The 24,061-nt window shown below is 39.7% G+C and overlaps 1 protein-coding gene across 1 annotated transcript in view; it reads left to right on the top strand.

The window, feature by feature from the left end:
* Positions 1 to 24,061, top strand: part of XYLB (xylulokinase) — an 84,287-nt gene that overhangs the window by 24,383 nt on the left and 35,843 nt on the right. The window contains exons 13-15 of the mRNA XM_065629024.1: positions 159 to 274; positions 2,523 to 2,596; positions 3,998 to 4,094. Coding sequence (XP_065485096.1) covers positions 159 to 274; positions 2,523 to 2,596; positions 3,998 to 4,094 — 287 coding nt within the window. The remainder of the gene's footprint in view (positions 1 to 158; positions 275 to 2,522; positions 2,597 to 3,997; positions 4,095 to 24,061) is intronic.

The following is a 24,061-nucleotide window of genomic DNA, read 5'->3' as shown; positions in this document are numbered from 1 at the left end:
ATCTCTTTCTATAATGAGGAGATGATAATATATTCTAGCTTGCCCAGCTGTATTCCGCTGATGCAATAAACTCCAATATTGAGTAAAACAACAAATTGCTCTAAAAATCTAGAGCTAAATGTTTTGGAAAATGCATATGGTATGTTTGTGTGTTTCAGTTTCAAGAATGGTTCTCTGATGAGAGAGAGGATCAGAGATGACTGTGCTTCAGGCTCCTGGGATGAATTCTCCAAAGCTTTATCATCTACGGTTGCTGGAAACAATGGAAACTTGGGTATGAGCCTTAGCAGGGCTGGGAGTTCCAGGGTTTGCTTAGACACATGGTTTTGTGGGAGCTCTACCTACTTTTTATTTGTGTCGTGATAAAGACCAAGAATTAAGCTAACTAGAGGAAGGGAAGTTCCTAATGTGTACTTAGCTTGCCAACAGAGCATTTCTAAGTATCATGATACTATTTTCTTCAATATTCAGTAAATAACAAAATGACATTTATGGAGCTCTTTTGGTCATTTAGAGGGCGTTAGTAGCATCTTAGCCGTAGAACATTTAAAACTAGTGATTTCTGAAGGAGGCTTTCATTAAAGTTTGTTTCTTTTTGCTGAAGACTCAAACCAAGTGGGTTAAGTTTCTACATACTATTTCTTTCTCAATCTTCTTTGGTTTTGATCTCTAAACAATACTCTAGAACCTTGTTCAGTGCATGTGAACAAGGCAGTAATTTCAAATGGTGTCTAGATTTCCTGCATTTTCCCCAATGTCTGTCACAGTGTAATTTAATCCTTGTTTTTCCTGCATTATATTAAGTGAATGAGATCAAACAAAATGATGTTGGAAATATCTCAAAAATATTAATAAATCCATGTATTCGAAGTTCTGAGTTATTTTCTTTCTCACAGTTTAACCTTTCACTGGTGTAGTATATAGCTCTGAAATAAGTTATTTAAAGGTGAACATACTTGTAACCAAGATGAAGAATTAACTGTTGCAGAGCTGGATTTAAAATCATTGCAATCATACTAGATCTGAACTGATATGATTAAAATTGATATAAAAAACCTGTAGGTAGCCAATTTTTTTAATGGAGATATTTAAGCTATAGAGGACTTCATTCCTTAGGAAAGAGAATTTAAGATACAGTTTCTTGACACTGTGAAGTGAGCACTGGTTTCATTTTTAGAAGCTCTGTTGTCTATTAAATCCAGTCTCTGTAGGGTATTAAAATGACCAGGAATCTCTTTTCACTAGAAGACAAATCAATTCAGGTGTTTCAGAAAGTGGGAAGAAGTTATTCCAAAACCCAGAAGTCAGCCACTTTAGGCAGTATTAAAAACATTGGAAATTGATGAAAGTATTTTTACTGGTTTCAGGGCTATACCAGGACGCTGCCTTAAAGTTTTAAAATTTGTATTATGTTATATTCACCTGGACATCTCAGTCCCCTGCAAAAATGGATGTTTGAGAGTCACACTCGATAAGCTGCATGTTTGGATAACCTCTGGGTTACCTGAAGCTATAGTATACATGTAAAAATACAGTAATATTTATTGGTAATCTGAGTTCCTGAGGGAAGCAGAGCAAGGAAGTCACTGATGAGGCACCGTCCCTTTTATCACCCATTTGCCACGGTGTGAGAAGATGCTCCTGGTGGACCAGGTTCAGAAAGGAAATGTTGGGATATACAGTCCCTGCAGACCTGTAACCCACAGCGTTGCTTACTGGCAGGTTTGCAGAACGTTTTTGTCTTTTTAGACCATGTGTGCTAAAGCATAGTACTGTTTTTATTTTTTTGGCTAATATTAATAGGGCTGCTAGGACAGAATACTCTTATTCCAAAGATCTGAACCTTAAAAAATCTCCTTACTTTCTTAGGTATTCTCTTCAGTTTTTCAGTCGTTTTTTTGTCTCCTTTTTTGAATATCTTTTCTGACCAGCCTTTCTTGCTGTCAACACAAAAGAAATCTTCATGTTTTTTGTCTGGCTGTCTACAAAGCATTGCTGGGTTTCTTCAGATCTCATCAAAACTATTCAGAGACCAGCTCTGCTTCATGACTTAAAATATCTGATGTTCTCTAATAAGCTCATGAAATCTAATCCAGTGCATGAAGTGTTCCAGTATTCCTGTACCCTTCTTACTAAAATACCCTTTTCTTTATATATTTTTTTTAAGTTCACCCTTGCATGTGACCTACTGAAACTATTTCTGAGATGTATTCTATATTATCTACATTACTTGCATGTTTGTGTTCTGGTGAACGTGCGCTCTTTTGTCAGCTTTTTGTTTATTATATTGTTTGGATGCCTAGAGCCAGACATGCTCTAAGATCCAAATTTTTGTAAACTGAAAGTAGTTAAATGCGATAAAAGTCTGGACTGAAAATAGTTAAGAAACAGGCTGTGTGGTGACTCAAATGTCTTTCGAAATACGTGATAAACATTTATTATCATTTTAGCTGTGTGCTAAAATAAGATTCCAACTTTGGGCTAATAGCAGGCACGACACTCTTTAATGTTTCTTGATGCAGGTTTCTACTTTGATGTGATGGAAATTACTCCTGAAGCAGTTGGGATTCACAGATTCAACAGAGACAACCAAAAGGTAGTGATAATCTAGTTAACATCTCAAACCTTGAAGGAGTACTGCCAAGGCTTGAAATCTTTGCCATTATATTTTCTTTTGTTTGTGTGTTGTTTTTTTTTTTTTTTTAATCTGAGATACTTGCTTCCAAGTTTCATTTATTGATGCAAGTCCCTGGGATGATTTTTGCAAGGAAGTATTTGGTCTGTAGCTTGAGAGTATCTACAGTGCAAAGTCTGAACTAGAGCTTATATGGTATTTTTTTGAGGAAATATTTCCTTTACTGGAAAATGTGGATTTACTGAAACCAACACTATTTTTGAAACAGGATTAGCTTTAAGCTTATTGAGAGCTTAGTGCACTTACATGATTTAGTCTCCATCTTCTAAGTTTCAGACACACAGATAAGGATGTGTTGAAACTTTGGGCTATAATATTTTTGTCTTTTATCTTGCTCTGAATGTGGATGTAAAGACAAGATCTCATTTGGCTGCCCTGCGTGTTTTGGAATAACCTACAAGCCATGTAGTGCTATGTAAGTAAACACAGGCTCAAGTCCAATTGGAATTAAAATAGAAATTATGCTATAGAAAGAAAAGTTCTTTGTATCTCTTCTTTTTTCTTTTGAGGAATGGATGTTGTTTAAAAGTCTGGCTTTCTGGGTGGTACTGAAACTCAACAGATGTCTTTGATCAATCATGACTCCTGGTCGATTAGACCTCACCTAGGTGAACAGAGACAGATGCTATCTTGTGTTTGCAGTGTAGCACTGGTCTCTTCAATGTTTGCTGTTTAAATGAACGCTTAATCACTTATAGCTGTTATACAAGTTGCAGGCACTTATTGTAGTGCATGGAAAAACTCAACTTTTTATGAAAGATTCTTTGTATTTGCACTTCAATAGTTTCCTGTTTCTGTTGCCTTTCTCATTATCTGGTTGACGAAAGGACAGAAAAATGTTATATACAGCAACTAAATTCATTAATGAAAAGACTACACAGTTTCACTTTTGCACAGACAGAAATAGTTCAAAACTTTTGTGACATTGCTTAATGTGTCTGAATTTTATCTACTTGCTTTATTGTTATATTTTTGAGATATTTATTCTTAAGCAGCCTTTGGTGCTCAGAAGTGCATAGAGAAGAGTTTATGACTTGCGCTAGAACCTCTTATCGTGCATTGATTTCAAGTTTGATGGATTTGCCACCAGTGCTGAGGTTATGGGTTGCGTTCTCTGTCACGAGTCTTTAGGTCCATCTTGTGTGTATGACTGAAGAACTGGGCCTAATTGAAAGCACACTTCGGGGTGAAGACAGGGATAATTAATTATAAATCCATCTTGTCTTTTTAACCAGTCTCCAGCTTGGCATTGCGCACTGTGTAAGGCGCTTGTTAACTCAGCGCATTCCCTCTTTGATACAGGTTTCAGACTTTCCGAAGGAGGTGGAAATACGAGCACTGATTGAAGGGCAGCTCATGGCCAAGAGGATTCATGCTGAAAAGCTGGGATATAAAGTCAGTAAGTGTAATGAAAAAGCTGCAGAACTAATGGCACTAGAGCTCAAAACCACAAAGGTAGGAGTCCCGACAGTAACGGCAGTATTGTGATTCTTGTCCTGCCTGGTGGATACAGAAATTGGTATGTATTCTAAATTAGCCTCCTGGAAAAAAATTTGATGATCTGTTGGGGGTTTTTGCAGATGATGACTACAGAAAGAGCAACGGTTTAACTTCAAGATGACTTCTTTTTGAAGTATTCTTGCTGTTTCATTGTTACTGAGTTGCATTGTCAATTTTTAAATAACAGGGCTTCAGTAGCTTGTTAAGTGAAAAGAAGACCAGACTTGCCTAAAGCAGAAGACTGGAATTCAGAAAATCTGAAATCTATGTTTGGTTCCTGGATAAGCTGGTCACTTACCTCTTTACCTCAGTTTTCTAATAAAGCAGAAGCCTTTTCCTTTTCTGTGATTTAGGAAGCAAGAGATCCTGCTCCCTAGAATTTATAACATGAATAGTTTTTAGCACATTGGAACAAAAAAATCAGCCTGTATTGGGCCTATAGAAGTGGGATCAGATCATTACTAGTTGTTCACTTCTATAAAAAGAGTACAGTCAAGTTGGTTAGATGTTTTATTGGCATTTTCTGTCAGTGTATCAGCCAGTGGCATCTTAAAAAAACCCCAAATTAGATCACCTTGAGGGTTTTTAACTCATGTTTTATTTTTTAAAATAATTTTTATTTACATCCTGATCTTTACAAGCCACTCCAGACTTCCTCCTTTACAAGCCATTGCTTGACTCCAACCTCCAGGCTTTTATTAATAATCAGGGAAGATAGAATTTTTGTATTTTTTATTTTTAAGACAGAACTTCAGGAGCTGAAAGTTGAGAAAATAGAGATACTAGAACAAATCACAAGGCTTGCCAACACCACCTTACAAATTTGCACTCTAAAGGTTTTCCTGCTATATATTTTCTTATATACTTGAAACCATATTTATTTGGGGAGGTTATTTATGGAGACAGGCAGTGTTTAAAATACCTGTTTATCCTTCATTCTTAGATTCTGCTGCACCAAAAGCTTGGCCTATATAGCCTATAAAGCCCATGGCTGAAGAGGATACTTTTGCATTCTGTAAATGTCAGGACTTAGCTCTTCTTGCACTGTGGTGTTTGACTATTTATAGTATCAAACAACTCTGACAAAGAAAAAAATAGGTAGAAATTGTCTGTAAATACATTTAAGCCAAGTAGTTTGAGGATGTGGCTTAATAAGCTTTAAAAACTGTTATTGGTGGTGTGTGTTTTGTTTTTTTTTTTTTAATGCTGCAGGTGTCTATAGTAAAAAAAGAAGATGAGTATGATTGTGTTGTGTTCCTGTAGATTCCTTGGAACCCTGTATGCTTTTGTTTTGTTGCATCCCAAGGGTCTTTTAGCTATTTGGTAACAGATGAGTTGCTTTAAAAAATAACTGCTGTGCGTAGTGTAGGCTGTACGCATCTCCCACTTTTCCTTAGTGGTATTATTTAAATGTCATATTCTGTTATTTGTGTAGTGATGGCAGGCTTACATCTGCATCTGTTGTGTGACAGCTCTGAAAACAGGGTGTGTTCTGAACGTGTCTCAGGGCATGGAGGAGCATTGTGGGAATTACTCTGGTATTGCCAGACCTTCTCTTGTTTAATAGCTGCTGTTTTTCAGGCTGCTTTTTTGTTTTTAATGTGATTTAAAAGCTTATTTATCTTTTGGATGAAATAAATAGTCAAAACCATCGCGTCTATTCAATTCCTTTTAGGCCTTATCTACATGGGGAACTTATTTTGATTTTTTTTTCAGGAATCAAACTGATTTACATTCAGAAATATAATTACAGCAGTGTAAATCTTGGCTTTTTTGGGTTGTTTTTGTTGTTTACACCGATGGCAGAATACAGTAATAACTGCTCACAACATCTGCAGAGTTGCATGATGACATGGCCAGTCACAACAAATGCTTTGCTACGGTGTCCTGAGGTTTGTGTGGTGCCATCTCAGTGGTGCAAATGAGTCAGAAACCTGGCTGAGAATTTCTCTGGCTCTGGCACCAAGGTGCTGGAAAATCATTTTGGCAGAGTCGTGAACCTGTTGCTCTCTTCTTGGGCCAAACGCAGCATGGATGACTGTAATCTGGAAAGCAGCAGCGGCCGCGGAAGAAAATTCTGTAAAAATAAATAAAGTCTGTCACATACAATTCCTGGTTATGCACTGTGAACATGACAAACATTAGATAATCCCTTAGAATTTACTTTCAGTTAATGAATGTATTATCTTGCTAGGAGCAGTGTTTTGAATCTTTGGTCTATGTAGCTCTGTGGGAAGAAGTGCAATGGTGCTGAGAGGGTGTTTTATATGTGAGGTTCTGTTCCCGGTTTGGTGTGTCCGGTACCTTATAGATCTAATATAAATTACAAATAATAGTTAAAAAACCGCTTAAAACAGCTTTTCAGGTGCTGTTTGTGTTTGTGCACAGGTTTGTGTGGCCCATGTGCCAGTAGAGGGCAGGGGATTCTCTCTTGTGATTTTCTTCTTTGAGGCTGGGATGTGTGTGCCAGCCCTGTTTTGAAAGTGGCACAGAGTCAGCAGATGATCCTGAGGAGAAAATTTAAACCTTACATTAATCGTGATTTAAGGGTTTTAAAAGTGAGTGTCACTCTGTTCTGATTGCTCTAATTTTTCTCAATCAGGTTTCAGGGGAAATCATTCAGTAACACCCTGTATCCTGTTTTGCTTATGTACTTAAGGGGCGGATAGAGCGTTGTGATCTAGAGACAAACAAGTAAAGTTTGGTCTGTCCCTGTTGTTTACATCCTCCGATTCAGAGATTCATGTAGATAAGGTGAAGATTTGCTGTTCTGCCTTTATTTTCCTGGATTTTGATTGTATCATAAACACCTTCTGTTTTGTCACTTCCTTTTTCTGCTTGCAGCCATCCCTGTTTGAAAGCTGAATTCACAACTGGGGTTCAGAGGCTGGTCATACAGACATGCTTACTGCGTGATTTGAGGACTCTGAAGTCAAACCCATGGCAACTTTATAGAGAAATGACAGCGTCTGCAGCTCAGTGACACAGGTGATCACAGCAGCTATAAAGCTGTCAGTGGTTCAGATTGATCTGCCAGGATGTACTTTAATAATCTCTATGATCACTTCAGAGTTCCTTCTATTCCTGGCCAAGCAATCCTAGAATTCATATTGACGATGACTGGAGAACGTTGTAATGGTCCTTGCTTGGACCCTGTGAACACCCACAAAACTGATTATTCTTGGGAGCAAAATCCACCCCCCTGCCTGCTGATAGGTGAAGCAAATATTGCCGTGATGTATGTTATGTGTGCTGAAGGAGAACAGCACACAGGTAGGGGTTCTGGTATTGATCACACATGTAGTCAATAGATATTTAAGTGTTGTGCTGATCTACAGTGTAGAAACCTTCATGTCAGTGATAATCTGAGCACTAATCTATACATACTGGGTCAGGTGTGTGCTAGAATTGTGTTAAATAAGCTTTTGCGGGACTGCAGCAGCAAGTAATAAATCCTGCCTTGTAGGTCGGCTGATTATCTGGGCTGGGGTCTGTGGTGAAGCTGTGAGCTTTGGACAGGGCTTTCTGCCTGCACATTGTTGTGCCTGTCGGTGGGTTCATGGTATTCCAGTTGCCTGATGGGCTGTTCGTGTCACATTTATGCCTTTAGGAATCTGATTCTGCCACCTAAGTGTCATCAGCAGGGGGAGATGGATAGAAGGTGCCAAATTTTACAAGCAAAAGCTTTGTCCATAAAGTCCTGCGTCTGTGTTTATTATGTAATTTATAGTTTCTTACACACATAAATCCATCACGTGCAAATAACGTTGGTTCCCTGAATTCTCCTGACTGTCCTCAGTGCTGAAGTACTGGCTGGGATGACACAGACATGGCTTTGCACTGATGTAAGAATGAGCCAATTTTTTTCCTTAAGTGTTACATGTTGCGAGTGTTTCAAATGTGTGAAACTACGTCTTTCTGATTGGATTTATTATACAACGAGATGCATTCTTAAACAAAACGGCAGTCCTGCAGCGCAAGGAATAAAAGGGAAATGCCAGAGCATGCTGGGCTCTGACAGCGGTCAGAGGGGGAACTTATATTTTCTGAAGAGCTCAGTGGAAGATTACACGAGAGCAAACTCCAAGGTGCCAAATTTCCTTGTTCTTCAGGTGGTGTTTTCTTCTGATGCTCTTTTTGACAGGTTGAAGGTAATAATAATGTGTGGCTCTTTGTCTGCTTGGAAAGGCAGTCTGACAGAGCGAGGGGAGCTCAGAAAATATCAGCTAGTGGTTGTATTTCGTTGTTTGTGTTGCCATGAGGAGGCACAGAAACCTGAAGGCGAGGCGTGAGGCTGCTGCTTCACAGCGAAGTGTTGGTCTGTTGGAGGATGAAGTGACTCTGGTTTGGCAAGGCTGGATGCCACCGGTCCTCGGGACACCCACCGTATGGCTTTGTGTCAGGTGATGAGATGGGTTTTTCTGCTGATTGTTGTCTTTGACTGACTGGTTTCTGTCATCGTAGTCTCCAAAATTCTTCTGAATTATCAGGAACGTTGGGGTACTTGTTCTGTCCGTCGCCTTTGCCTTCACGGCTGTGTTTCTCTTCCAGTTGTAGCCGTGTTTTGGCTGAAATAAGGAACACTGCGAGTGAGGCCATTTTGTAGTTGCATCCAGATTAAATTGATGTTTATGCCCTGCGGGATTTAAATTTCTTAGAGAAATCAATACTAAAATGTTGTGTTGGCTTCATGCTTGTCTCTTGCTGTTCGCTGCTGAGAGTGCTGATGGTGTTTCGGCAGCACACGGATGACGGCTTTGTTAGAGGCCTCGTGCTTCAGCAAGTGAGGGAAAACAGTTTAAAAATAATGAGAGGATAGTGCTCTTGACGGGAGGTTGAAGTCCTCTGTTTAGAATAACAGTGAATAGTGGTAACAGAGTGGAACATATATGAATAGTGATGGGGCAGAGTGTGCCGCTTGGTATGTGGTACAAACAGGCCATAAATACCACCCTTGCCATAAGATCTTAAGCCTATATTTTTGAGGGAGGAGTGTTGACTCAAGAAGTACTTTCAAATTCATCAAAGGCAGGATCTTCCTCCCAGATAAGCCAGTGATTCTGCTGCAGAGGATATTTGTATTTTCTGATGAAACTTCTGGCTGATAAGAGTGCCAGTGTGAGACGGGCAAGGCCTTGCCAAGAACTTGGCTGTATCCTCTCGTATTTCCCACAGAGCATCAGACTTTCATCACGTAGCAGAGTCTTCTAGGCACGATCAAGCAAGGCTTGGTTTTAAGCCAGTGATCTGGAGTGAAAGGTTGGTTAGCTCATAATAAATTCCCTGACCAAGTGTTTTACAAAAAGGGCTTTTTATTATTGCTTGGCTCAGGAGAGTACAGTATTAGTTTAAATAATTTTTAGAGGATTAGATAAAATGTCTCTGAAGGAAATGACCTAATGTGCTATAAGGAAGCTGCTTACGTGCTCTAGAATTTTTCATGCAGTGGCTATTGTCTTGCTTTTATTTCGTTTTATTGTTGTTGTACATATACAGGAAACACAATGAAGACAGAAAATCTGAAGAGTTAATAAAAAGATTGGAAGGGGTACTGTCTGTCTTTCTTTCCTGACACAATGATAAAATGTTGTCATTGTTCGAACAATCACTTTTAATGTTTGGTCAGCAAAATACCAAGTATGTAAATGGTTCAATTCCTGTGCCCTTATCTTAGGAGCGATTGTTTATGACTCTTTCAGTGGATGTAATGTTCAGGCTGTATTCAGAAAAACAGTCAAGCTGTCAGCTGGCTGGTTTTGTTAGACCTTCATGGATCTCTAGAAACTGGAGACTTGAAGATCAGTTGAGTTGTCTGATACGTCTCCTTTTATCACTTGTTTTTTGGGACTGATCTATAGTTTTAAATCCATTTAGATTAGCAAGGGAATGACATGATTGCAGTCTATAAGTACCTTCTTGTGGAAGGGAGACTTAACAGTACAGGACTCTGGAGCCTTACAGACAGAAACATTATGGTTTGGTAACTGGAAGCTGAAGTGGGCAAACTTCAAATGACAAGCAAGGTGCGGTTTTTTAACAGAAACTGAAATTAAACAGTGCAGCGATTGACCATGGTGCCGTGAATTCTTTAGCACTTGCTGTTTTAAGAACAAGGTTTGTTTGCTTGTTCGTTTGTTTTCTCTAAAAACAGTCCCTCTGGTCCAAAGAGAGAAATTATGTTACAGAAGGATGAGTTCAAAGCATCATCGTGGTCTATTCTGTCTCAGACACATAAGAATCTGTAAGAGATGCCATCGCTAGGAAGCTCATCTGATTCACAGCTATATATATAAAATACGTTGCTTTGTATTAATTATTTATACCAAGAGCCACTTCTGGTATCACTCTAAATGATGCCCCATTGTGATGATCATTCTGCTTGTAAAATAACTGCATTTACCTTAGTTGACACTTAGTCAAATACCACGAATTTATTATTTAAAATCTTTCTTCCTGTGTCTTTCTGTATTTTCATTTTCGTTGCTCAAATGTGACAGGCCTGTTAGTGAACTCTAACCAACTCTGCCAAGATTCCCCAGTCTTTCCAGCTGTCTTTCCCCCTTTTTTTTTTTTCTGATTTGTGATTCAGCCTCTCTTACACACCTCACATTATGCATCACTTCTGAGCACTGAGTGTCTCAGTGTTTTCAGCTGCATCAGCTCACACCTGAGGTTTGTCAGTGTTAACAGAAGTTCTACTAGCTTCTACTAGTTTCCTTACCTGCTCTATTTTCCTCCATGTACAGTGATTTTTTTAGTGGTGATTCTGTTTATTGCATGAGATTAGGCAAGACAGATTTGCCTTAGTTTGGGAGTATTGCCTAAGTTTTAAAAATATTTTTAAGTATCTAAATCTTTGGTTTCATCCAGGCTTGGATTTCCAGAGGATAGCTGTTCAGTACTTATTCTGATGATCTCGGGGAAAAAAACATCCACCCTCCACATTTCTTGTTTAAGTGAAAACCAAGTAAAAGTTCACACGTTTATGGACAAGGGGAATTTTGCAGTCTACTTGTGTAACTTTAATTCTCTTCAGACGTGAAAGAATTAATTTGGGCAGCTTTTTTTTCTTATTTCTGGCCTGTGGTTTTCAGGAACACACATGAAGGATATTCTTTTTTCTGCCTTTAAACTGTGATGTTATTTAGCCTGTATGTGGTGTGCCTAATTTATACACTAGCAAAGGTATGCATGGCACATACAAAATGACAGGTCTCAGCCCCAAGGCTTTCATAATGTCAGTTTAGTCCAAGTGTAAAGGGTGGCAAAGGATGGGAAGTTCATGAAAAATCAGCTTCAAGTGCAGTGCGTACTTCTAAAGCTCTCTCTTTGACGTGAGAACAGAAGTTGTTTGGCTTTGCACTTGCAGGCTGGAATTTGGGATCAGTGACAGGACTGATCTGAAGTAGAAAAATCAGATGTGTGGAAGAGTGAGATTAATGCACCCACAGAATTAAGTCCCTTCATGATATGGTAGGTGACATGAAATTCTTGATCCCAGCTTCTGGACACTGATATAATTTTTCTCTTTAATGTTTAAAAGGCTGGACTTGATGGGCTCTTACAATGGCCTTCAGCTCATCAGTGCTGTACTTTTCCTAGTTGGAAAATCTAAACAATGGATGAAAGAACACAAAGAAAAGGTTTGCTTGAATCTGGAATTCTTTTTCCAACTGCACTTACAGTGATTGTACAGCATCAAACAGACTTAAAGTAAAACTAAACTCGGGAGTCCCTGCTGAGCGTTGTACATCAATTACTGCTCAAGTAGAGAGTGAGTTTAAAAATGGCCTCTTCTCTTTGGTTGGTTTTAAAGTCTTTGTCTTCCTTTTGGGCACATTTGAAGCTTAGTAAGAAATTTCAAGACATCTCTGAAAGTTTGAAATTAAAAATTGAATTGTGTATATACATACAAGCAAAGGGTGCGTTTGTGATGGTTTTATTTTTGATAGTGTCTCAAAGTGAAATAGTTCTTTAGAGGATGCCTCTACTGCAGATAACTGCACTTGTGAATCTTTATCTGAAATTTTACTAAAGTGTGGCTTGGTAGTTCACTTCCATGTGAAAACTCAGTGCTCCTGAAATGCATAATCATTAGAAGTTTTCAGAAGTTCTGGTGGATGAAAGTTTGATTAGCCCACCTGTTGATACCAGCTAGTGTCTTTCTAAAATATAAATCTGCGCGCTTTTTTATTTCCACTTTTGCGGTAACAGTGAAAGAAGTGACTGCCTCCAAGTTTGGATGAGCTGGATGCTCTGTCTGAAAAACTCCACTAGAAGATGTTTGTGCATAAACACATAATGTTGTTGTTTTTCTTTACGCAAAGCAGCAATATTAACAAAGGTAACACTACTAAACAGTATGTATTTGTTACAGAAGTATTATCAAATGACATTATTTTTTTGGATAAGTGAACTGACTTGGATGTACATTCGATTTCCTGAGCCTAAAGTTGGTAGCCAAAGTTCCAGCGTACTTACCTATTTAGTCAATGGACTCCATCGTTGATAGCGGCTTTCTTCAGAGTGTTCTCATGTCTTGTTTTCAGCAGATTAAGATAACTTCTGTTACGTTTGAAAGATGGGCTTTGTTTTTAGAGGGCTTTGGATCCTAGAGGTATCCCTGTGCTGAAGGAAGGTGTCTGGGGGCTTTATTCCAACACATCTTTGTGCCTTCTCTGTGTTTCCAGGAGTGGGTCGCTCAGTTCCTTCCCTCTCTATTGCTGGTATTTATTACGGACCAGCTAAATGTCAATATTTATCTGTACATAGCAATGTCCATTTAGGCATCTCAAGAAGCAATTCTGGAAGGCTGGAGAGCACTCAGCATTGTTACAAATCAGCAAAGTATTTCAGTCTTCTCAGTGGCCAACTTAAAACATACGAACTAGCAGAAAATAATGTCATATATTAGCCTGTGTAGTAGCAGCCCTGTGGGTACTATTGGAATGAAGGTCCTCACTGGTCACAGAGCTGGAGGGATTTTAAAGGATATTTTCAAAAGCATTCACCCTCTTCACTCAAGATGCTCTTGATCTTGTTCCTCTCTGTTTATTCTGGTCAAAAATGAACTTTTTGTTATTTTGAAGTAGTTCTAATTATAATGGTAATACAAATGTACGAGTGGAGAGCTGCTTAAATAATCTCTTCAAATTAAGTGCACTTCTAGTTAAATGATTTAAGTTTACCTGCAAGTGAACACTTGTGCTGCAGAGAAAGTGATACAAAGCTTTGTATTTCATACCTGATTTTGTCTGTGAACATAAAACCCTGGTACCCACTGAAATGCAGGTGAACATCTGAAGCCACAGGCACATTAGAATAAAAAATTGCTGGCATATCTATTTGAAAAGGTGGAATTTTGTTTTTAAGTAAATTGCAGGACCTAGTGGCTTCATGTTTATTTTTGGGTTTTAAATTCCTTTTTTTTATTAATTACTTAAAGATATTAATAAATTCTTTCAGCTACAGTAGCTGCTATGAGCTGTGATACAGGTCAATACAAATTTTAAATCTGATCTGGGCAAGTGTAATGACTGCAAGGGCATTCCTGTTTGTTTCAGTGTTACCATTTGCATGAATAAAGGTTAATTATGAGAACCAGGAGAGTGCAGGACTACAACCCTGATTTCCAACCCTTGTTATGTGCTTGAAAATGAACCAGATAGCTCCTCAGAGGCCTGGCCATTTAACTGTTTTTCACTTTAACCAAGGGATTAAGCTGATAAGAGTAGTTCCAGATTAGAGAGGCCTCCGTTTGAATTCCTGCATCTACCTCCTCTGCACGTCACCTGATGGCACGTCCAACACCCCAAAATCAACTGCAAATGCCAGGAAACTGCAAAAGCAAAACTATGTTGAGGACTGAGGAGGGATGTGTTGTATTCTACTGGTTTTATAAAGTTTTCATTTATACATATGCACACTCACACTATATATAGATATAGTAGTGCCTCTGTCATACAAATGGGTTTTCTGTATCATTTAGAGGATGGGAGGCAAGATATCAGAGACTTACAGAAACCTTTTAGTTGTTATAAGTGGCATATTGCTGAAATGCATTCTTTTGTCTGAGTAGTCACTCATGTGCAAGTAACTGTGACATGCGGAGATGCAGGAAAATGTCTTGTAAAACTGTTGTGGCTTGGGTAACTCATGTGTGTCTGATGCTTAGAGCAATACCGCAAATGTATGGGAAATGTGATCTAATGGATAGTGTATGCCTAAGAGCTCCACATAAAAGGCTCAAAGAACAATTATCTAAGTTGAATGCAGTGTTTTAAAAACAGCTTTATCCATTTTCCTGCCATTTTTTGTGCTTTTCCTCTAAATAACTCTAATGTATATTAATTAGTTGCTTGAAATAATACCAATAAATCTAACAAGGTTTGTCTAAAGCTTGACTGCACAGAGGAAACTTCATGTTTGTTTCAGTGGTGAGAGAAAAAATCATTTACTGAAAATATTAAGAAAGCTAATATTAATTTAGATGGAACTTAATGAAATCTTTAATGGCTTTTTAAAATTGTTTTATTTTCCTTACATTTTAATTTGAATTAAATCATTACTATTGTTAAATTAGTTAAACACTAAATTAAGAAATGCAAATGAAGTGAGCCCAAAATCCGATGTGATTATTGTTTTTATTGATATATGTAGGCTAGTGGTGTGGAACAAATTCCAATTATATCTGATCTGTTATTTGCAGTACAAGTTCCTGACTCTTCATTAAATGTAATACATTAGATTAAACACTTTGCTCGATAAGAGCTTGGAAAATACCAGTATTACAATAAACCTCTTGCTGCTTTTGCCTCTTTTTTTCGGCTGTTAGCACTGTGTTTAATGCAGGCTGCAAGGTGTTCTAGTTTAAAGTTTTAAAATCCTGCCCAGCTGTGATGATCAGAGAAAAATAAATGTAAACTTTAGGTAGCGTAGTCACAGGGGGCCCAGGAGCCAGGGAGAGTTGCTAAAGGCAACTCCATTACATACATGAGTTCACCTGAATAAATGTTCAGTGGCTTCTGCAACGCTAACTTTAAATACTAGTAGCTAGCGAGGAAAATGCTAGTTTCACATGATGTGTCTCCCTATATGATTAAATCATCCAAAATAAATGAAGCATTTCTGCAAGCATCAGCACTAGATTATTCCCCGTTCTTTATCCTTTGGTTTATATTTTTATAAAATGCTGCATCCTAAACTGACATAAATCAGTAGAAATCTAGGTAGGAAAGAGTAAAATATATGTGGCATTTTGGGCTTGTTGGCTTGGTGCACAGTCAAGGTACTCGTCTGTGCAAAATATCTGTTCAGCCTGGAGAAGAGAAGCTGAGAGGGATCTTATCAATGTTATAAATATCTCAAGGGTGGGTGTCAAGAGGATGGACCAGACTCTTTTCAGTGGTGCCCAATGACAGGATGAGGGACAACGGGCACAGACTGAAACACAGGAGGTTCCATCTGAATATGAGGAGAAACTTCTTTACTGTGAGGTGCCAGAGCCCTGGAACAGGCTGTCCAGAGAGGCTGTGGAGTCTCCTTCTCTGGAGACATTCAAACCCCCCTGGACACATTCCTGTGTGATCTGCTCTGGTGACCCTGCTTTAGCAGGTGGGTTGGACTAGATGATCTCCAGAGGTCCCTTCCCACCCCAGCTATTCTGTGATTCTGTGGGCATAGCGAGTGTATCCAAAGTGCTAGTTGGCTTTGGGAGATGGGATTCCAATGCTGGGGTTAAATCCTTTGCGATGTCTCTGTCTATGGGGGGAGCATGTGGCAGAGGTAGGACAAGACACTGAGCACTGAGCATGGTTGTCAGCCTTCTCACCCTGTGCCCAGAGAAACTTCTACCCATTCTACTCCAAATATTGGAAACCAGTCCTTTCCCCCCACTTGCTCTCTGTCCTCTTTCTCCTCCTCTTTCAATTTCTCTCTGTTCTGGATGAGCCTGCATCCAAAGTCACTAAAAATGGTTCTGTGAAGACACTGAAAGAGACTGTAATGTTTCATTACTGGAATGAATGAAAAAAAACCCCTCTTCTCTGCATCATGATGAGGACCTTGTGGTATTGGCCACGGTGCTTTGTTCCACACACTTGACTGCTCGGTAACTGGTACTCTGCAGTTTGCAAAATGCTTCTTCCCTTTCTTGATGATTTCCTCCCATGCCCATCATTGCACAAATCCTTGGAGTGTGGCTCCAGAATGTCCCCTGAAACACTTCTGTCTATCAGTTTAGTCTATTCTGCTACTCTTTTCCCATGGTCATCAGAATCCCTCTTCTGTGCCTGGTCTGAAAATTCTAGCTCAGAAACGTCCCATATGTTCTGCTGGGTTTGTTGATGCAGGTGATACCACCTATTGAGTGTCTCCTTGCAGTGGTGGCGTGTAGATGAGGAGTTTCTGGGTTGCAAACAGAGATCTTGACCTTGCAGGAGACATGTTGTGGTTTTGAGGCTGACATTGCTTGGGCTTCTCTTCTGGAAGATTTTTGAAAATGCTCTTATGTAGATGTTTTCAGGTGCTTCTTCCAAACTTGTGAGTCTTTTTACCACACTGTGATTGAACTATCACTAGACTTACAGAATGATCAATCCTCTGGCCATCCAGCACCATGTTGTGATGGCATCATCTTGTACCTAACTGAACGGAATGGTTTGGCACCGCAGCAATCTGCAAAGGATGAGGATCTCTGCATCCCGGAAGAGCAAACAGCGGATTGTTTTCAATGCGTAGTAGTTAAATGGGAATCGATTATGGAGAAGTCCTGGAAGGACCGGCATGGAGGAGGAGTGAGTTGGTATTGAACGTTAAGGTTTGACCATGCTGCACAATAAGAGCTTGTATTACTTCCTCCTGCAAAACAGGCTGGTTTCAGGTGGCTGAAGGGGTTTGCAGCCCAGGCAATCAAGCCCAGTATCAATGAACAGCGAGGATAAGTAGTGCTAGATTAGAATATAAAGCTTAATCAGGATTAAGCCACAGCAAATATGTACCTATGGAGCAGAATGTGCTGTATGAATAGGAAACAAGCTAAACAGATTCCATAATTTCAGAGGCAGCTCTACTTCATTGTGTAAGTAGTTGTGCCCTTTTATGCTCCAAGGACAATTCTTAGTGCACTGAGGATGAAGCTTTTCTTTGAAATCAAATTTGTTCCTTGGCCTGTGACTGAGGAAAAACTTCTGCAGGGGTTGTGCAGGATTCACTCACCCCATCTGAAATTCTGTCAGGGCTGAATTGAGATGTGAGCAAGAGGAAGAATCATGTAATGGTACAGGCTCATTTGTTTTCACATGAATACATTAGAGCAAAATCTTACTTGCATGAATCAGCATTTCTTTTGTCAATAACTTGCAATATTAAACAGTAAGGTGACACCAGGATTACATAGGACAAGTAAATTAAATTGCAACAAAAGATTCTTGAGGGTAAATCGACACCTCAGGTCTTAATTCATGGTTCAGCTATGGAACAGGATGGGAATAACTGTTTCCTTCCCACCATGTTTAAAATAGTTTTGTAAGAGATAAAAAGGACATTTCCAGATCCTTACTGGATACCAGCTCATCCAAATCCTATGCTGTATTGAGAAATGATTCTTGTATTCCCTTCCATGTTTTCTGAAAATTGTAGTGTTCATTCAGTTTGCCAAGGTACAGAGCATATTAACAGTGCACTTCCCTTGTTGCCTAGAAAGAAAATAGCTGATGTTTTAGTATCCTCATGTGCTGAAATGTCATCTTTGTCAGCTGAAGTGCAGTGTTTCCTCTTCTTCTTGCCAAATCCATTTTGTGTTTCCACACATTAACCTCTTCCTGACCTAGTGCCACTCAGGCATGAAAAGCCAAAGTGCTTCTAGTTTGCAAGCAGAGCAGTTGTCTGATATATAAGTCTTGACAAAGATTCAAAGGGAATTCAAAGTTTATGAGCGTTATTAATAATTTTAATAAATAATCCTGGGGAAGTTATTTTGGAATGCTTATTTTAGAGAAAAGGGTGTCTTTAAACCTTCTGAAACTGGTATTTAAATTACATAGGTGTCCTGCTGTTCTGATCTTAGTGGCAGAATTAATTTTACCTTGAAACACACTTGATTCATATCCATAAGTAACCATGGGTTTGCTTAAATATAAAAATACATACACTTCCTTTACTTGTCAGTAAAGTAAAGTACCTTCTCTCTCACACTTATTTGTGTAAGTCTTCTAGACTCTTAAAAAAAAGAGAAAAGCACCTTCTGTAGGATCAGCAGTGGTGGAGATTGCAGTTGCTGCTTTGGTTGCAGAACAGGTTCTGCACAGACATTGACAGGTTCTGCAGCAGTGAAAGCTTCCCCACCCATCAGTCCCAGCCCTGACTTAAGAAAGCACCTTTAGAAGAAAACGTATGTATTTTCATATCAATGGGCTTTATCTCTAGTCCAGCCAAATTTTTATGTCTAGATTTCAATACAGACATTATCATCTCATTGACTTTGTTGATGCTAGTGATGCTACTTGTGTTCAAGCGTGCTCTGAAGCAGTTTCCTAAGTTCCTGGCTTTAATTTTTCATCTGCTGAGACCCAGCAAGAAAACAGAGTTGTGTCATTTGTGACCTAGTGTGTGCTTAGCAATTCCTGGCAGAAATCCCTTAAACAGGGACATGTGGCTTGGGCCATGTTTCTCAGAACAGAGAACTATTAGTGGAGAGACTTCCAGTGTGTTAGTCACTGTCAATATAAACACTGAGAAAAGGGCTTATGATATAATGAGAAAAGGCCAAGGAGGTGAGTTGTGCATAACACTGCTTCATCCAATGTACACCTAATCCTGTGTTACACATTCAGCTCTATCTCCAGGCTTATCCTCTGATATGATGATGAGATGCTCATGCTTGTGACTTGAATAAATCATTTAAGTTGCATGTTAAACAGAGGAATGGTCTGTCAGGAGCCTCATCAAATTCAACAAGGAAAAATGTCAAGTCTTGCACCTTGGGCACATAAATTCCCCGCGTTGATAATAATCTTGGGGGGAAGCTCTGCTGAAAAGGATGTGGGAGGTCTCACTAAAAATGAGCCAGCAGTGTGTCCTTGCAGGGAGGAAGGCTGACGACAGCACACACAGGCTGTACCACCAGGAGTGAATTCTGGTCCTTTATTCAGCAGTCATTAGATCACATCTGGAGCCTTACACCCAATTTGGGGCCCCTTAATGCAAGGAATGTGTTGATAAACTGGACCACGCACAGCTGAAGGCCACCAAGAGGCTGTGGGAGCTGGGCTTGTTCAGCCTGGAGAAGAGGAGGTTTCAGGGGGACCTAATCACAGACTGGTCGGGGTTGGAAGGGACCTCTGGAGATCATCCAGTCCAACCCACCTGCTAAAGCAGGGTCACCAGAGCAGATCACACAGGAATGTGTCCGGGTGGGTTTGAATGTCTCCAGAGAAGGAGACTCCACAACCTCTCTGGACAGCCTGTTCCAGGGCTCTGGCACCTCAAAGTAGTTTCTCCTCATATTTAGATGGAACCTCCTGTGCTTCCCTCTGCAATGGCAGCCTGCTGAGGTGCTCTTTGCTGACGTTCACATGGCAGAAGAACGTAAGACAATGTCCATAAATTGAGAGATGAAAGTTTCTAATGGGATATAAAAAAAAAAAACAACCTTCACAGGGAGGAATATAAATATAAAGCATTTTAGTAGTGAGCCCTTGGTAACTGGTCTTGAAACCTTGTCTCAGAAATGTAAGACGACAAGGCTAATTTTATATTGTTTTCCTGAATGAAGTTGGTACATTGACCTAGTTCTGTCACTCTGCAGCCACGAGCCAATTGGACCCCTCAGCTGCCACCCAATCTCATTTGGACAGATAGAGCTAATTACAGTAGGTACTTTATCCAAATTTTTATGGATTAATTTACAGCATGATGAACAGAGTCAGTGATGGAGATGCAACCAAGGAAGTGAGGGATGCTCTGACCTTGTCACTCAGATGGATGTGGAGACATACTGCTCTTTTCCCAGATGGCTCTTGAGTTTTGCAGAAAGTCAGTGACATGTTTAATTACTTCTGACAAATAGAGAATGCTTTCTCTTTTTAGCTGTGCTGTGCTGTGCCCTTCACGACAGTGGAAAAACGCAAAGCAGCATCTTGACCAGCCACCCTTTGCATAGGATATTATGGACTGAGAGTCTCCGGGCTGAAGTACAGGCTTTCAGCTCCTGTTGACTCTTGGTGCTGTCAGGATTAGAAATACCTGATGCAAGAAAGTGCTTAGGTACCTGTGAGGTCAGTGAAATGGAAACGCATGCCTAAATAATGTTCTGCAAAGAGATGTTTTCTCGGCAAGCAAGGTGTAGTTTACATGCCACGTGGCATTTGATAACTCTTGTTAAGCAGAGAAGTTTAATTTCAAATTGCATTCAGATGTGGAAAAAAAAAGGTCACGATTGTTATAGTCTCCAGAATTATGATAAATATAATTACGTTTTTAAGACTTTTGCCTTCTCATAACTTTTAAAACAAATACGTTGGGCTGGGGAAATGGCTATACTTGGAAATTTAGAGCTGGTACAATCAAACGTCTGTTTGCAAGATTTGAAGGTGCCTTATTTGTTGGCTTGATGGTGAATTTTTTAAACACTTGGCTTAAAATACTTTCATGTGTTTTGTGGTAGGGAAAGCAAAAACATGCAAGGTGTGTCTTCCCCACTGAGAATTCTTTTGGACCACCTCTGGTTTGACCTGATTTGTGGGCTTTCATTCAAAAGTGGCAGAGAACTAAGGGGAGGTTCTTTCAAGAGTGCTTAAGGCTGAAATAGTTTTGCTGCAGTTGGTGAAGGTGAGAACGGGTATCCTGAGTCAGGCCTAAGGGCCAACTAGGCTGGAGTCTTCCCCTGACAGTGGCCAGTCTCTAGTACACACACAAGGCTTGCACAGCTATTGTATCATCCCAGCTACCACCAGAAATTTCCTGAGCCTGAGGTTTTTTTATTTAACGATTGTTGACAGTCTTTTTTCCCATGAACTTCTCTAATCACTTTTTAAAAGCAGGTAGGTTTTTGGCACCCCTGGTATCCTGTAGCACTGAGTACTTCAGCTGAGCTGTGTATTGTGTGAGAAGTCCCTATTTTTCTGTTTGTGTTGAGCGTGCCACCTGAGAATTTCATTTGCTGCTCTGTAGGTTTTGTGCTAGGAAAAGCGGTGAATAGTTGTTCTGTATTTGTCATCTCCTTGGCTGCTTGTGTCCCGCTGGCCTCCCCCTGTCCTCTTTTTTTGGCTGAAGAACTGTAATCAGGACTTACCCGTGTCATTGGAAGCTGTCCCATACCTTTGATCTTGTGCCTCTCTGTATTGTCTCAATTTTTATGATGTTCTTTTTGAGATGTAGGACTGGCACTGCACTGAGTATTCAAACAGAGATTAACATTTTATTTAAAAGGTGGCATAACGCTGTTTCTGGGTTTTTCCATCGTAGAATAGTTTGGGTTGGAAGGGACCTCCAAAGCCCATTCGGTGCCACCCCTGCCATGAGCAGGGACATCTGCACCAGCTCAGGTTGCTCAGAGCCCCGTCCAGCCTGGCCTGGGATGTCTCCAGGGATGGTTCATCCACCACCTCTCTGGGCAACCTGGGCCAGGGTTTTACCACCCTCAGTGTAAAAAAAATTCTTCCTTATAGCTAGTTTAAATCTACCTTCTTCTAGTTTTAAACCATCACCCCTTGTCCTATCACAACAGGCCCTGCTAAAAAGTCTGTCCCCATCTTTCTTACAGGCCCCTTTTAAGTACAGAAAGGCCACAATAAGGTCTCTCCGGAGCCTTCTCTTCTCCAGGGTGAACAACCGCAACTCAGTATTTCATGGTAACTGTTAGCGTGGTTCTTCAGTAGTTGCTTTCTGATCCCACAGGTCAGGAGTTGCTGCTTTTTTTTCTATGGTTCTTGAGAAGCTGTAGCATAAAGCAGATGGTGAGCATGATGTTTACCATAGCTCATATAGAGATGTATGACATTTACCCAAACTCATACAGGGATAACTAGTATCTCATTGTTCCTGCGTTGTCTGTCCAGGCAGCCTCTCTGATATCTTCGTGTGTGTTTTAGTCATTGTTGTCATTCTGGGCAAGTGGTTTGTTGTATAGTGCCAATATTGATGTGGCATCCAAACCATATGGATTATGTTACAAGTTGGTACAATTAACTTGTTCGTCTGCTCTGACCTCAGGTTTTCATTAATGTTTAACGGCACTCACTGCTGTGGTTTTCCTATATCTTTGCAATAGAATTTGTTCTTTTATTTTACAGCATGTAACGATTGTATGCCTTTCACCAGTAAGCTGCTTTTGTCAATATCCAAAACGAGGCATTTTAAGGTTTTCTATCTTATATGTTGTATTTCTAGTATCAGTATAGTAGCAATTCCATGCTTGGCTCAGTAGCCTATTTTTTGTGCTATGATTAAAATGGAATTAATTCTTCTTTGTGGTTTCCTGTTCAGCTTTATTAATGTCTGCCCTATCTTTTATTTATAAATACAAAGTTTTAATTATTTCAGCCCTAGAAAATGTGTCATGTCCGTTTGTGCCAGCCTTACTGCACTTAAAGATTCTCCTGTAATATTATTAATTGTAAATGCCAGTAGTCTGGTACCGGCTTGATTTAGATGAAAACTGTCTTCCTGTATAAGCAGCCTTTCTTCCGAAAGCTTCTGCAGTTCCTACTGAATCAAAATTTAATAGTGAAAACTCACGTATGTGAGAAAAGAGTTATGCCAGTATGGAGGGGGTTTTTGTGTTTGTTTGGGTTTTTTGTTTGTTTGTTTGTTTGTTTTAAATCATATATGAAATATTTAATGGACTTTATTGATGGAAAAATATTTGTTAGAATAGATAAAATGTTTGATTTACAGTAAATCTGTGGATACTGAAAATGCAGAGTGGTGTTGCCAAAGCAATAGGCTATGGCTAGGACTTTGGAAAGACTATGCTATAAAAGATCATTTTGTTCCGTTGTTGACTTGGCACAAGACATTCAGAATCCTCTGTAGAGGGGAGAATCGGACTAATAAAGGTGGGTGCATGGTGTACGGGTAGGATTTGGTTGTAGGAGTTTGAAAGTTGAAGACAGTAAGCTAAGCAGCTTAACATCTTCAGAATAAGAGGGAGTGAAGCTTGTAAGTGCGTCAAGCTGTTTGCTTAGATCTAGACTAAGGAGCTTAAGTAGCTTATAAGACCACAAGCTTGCTCGCTCCAGAGGAAGGGACTTACAAGCTGTGCAACAGCCACACTTCAAAGACCTTACAAGTGCTGCTGCTGAAGCCTGCAGGGCTTCTGGAGAGCACGTCAAGTAAATCTGTCCATCCCTCTGTTTCTTCACGATATCCAAGTGCTTCCTTTTGTTTCCTCCTTATAAAGTTATGGGCAACTCTCCTCCCCGGAGTTATCATGATGTTAAATACCAGGCACTTGAAAATCAGGAGGTTCTCAAAATTAATTTAGTCATGTCCTTTGTACATATTCTGTCCCCCGTTCTCTCACTAAAAACCCATAGTGTTATGCACGTTGGGATGTACCACGTTTTTTCTGATGAAATGGAGAGGTGGCTGCATTCACAAACTTTTGCTCCACAAAATACCTGTCATGTCCTCAAGAGTGTCATTACTTACTAGTCAAAAAACTACCTTCATAATGGTGCTTTCTTGAGTAATTTTGTCATCTTGAACTTATTCTGTCCTGACTTCATTAGGTCTACTAAAGATGCACATCAAATTACAGGCATATGACCAGTTTTCTGTTTTGCTCTGACTCCCTGTAGTTTCTTACACGTGGTTTAGTATTTTTGTCTATACAGACTGAAACATATGATGGTGAAAAATGGATCT

The sequence above is a fragment of the Caloenas nicobarica genome, chromosome 2 (assembly GCF_036013445.1).
Source record: "Caloenas nicobarica isolate bCalNic1 chromosome 2, bCalNic1.hap1, whole genome shotgun sequence".
Classification (NCBI taxonomy): Eukaryota; Metazoa; Chordata; class Aves; order Columbiformes; family Columbidae; genus Caloenas; species Caloenas nicobarica.
The sequence above is the reverse complement of the archived record's forward strand: the minus strand, read 5'-3'. Positions and strand labels throughout refer to the sequence as shown.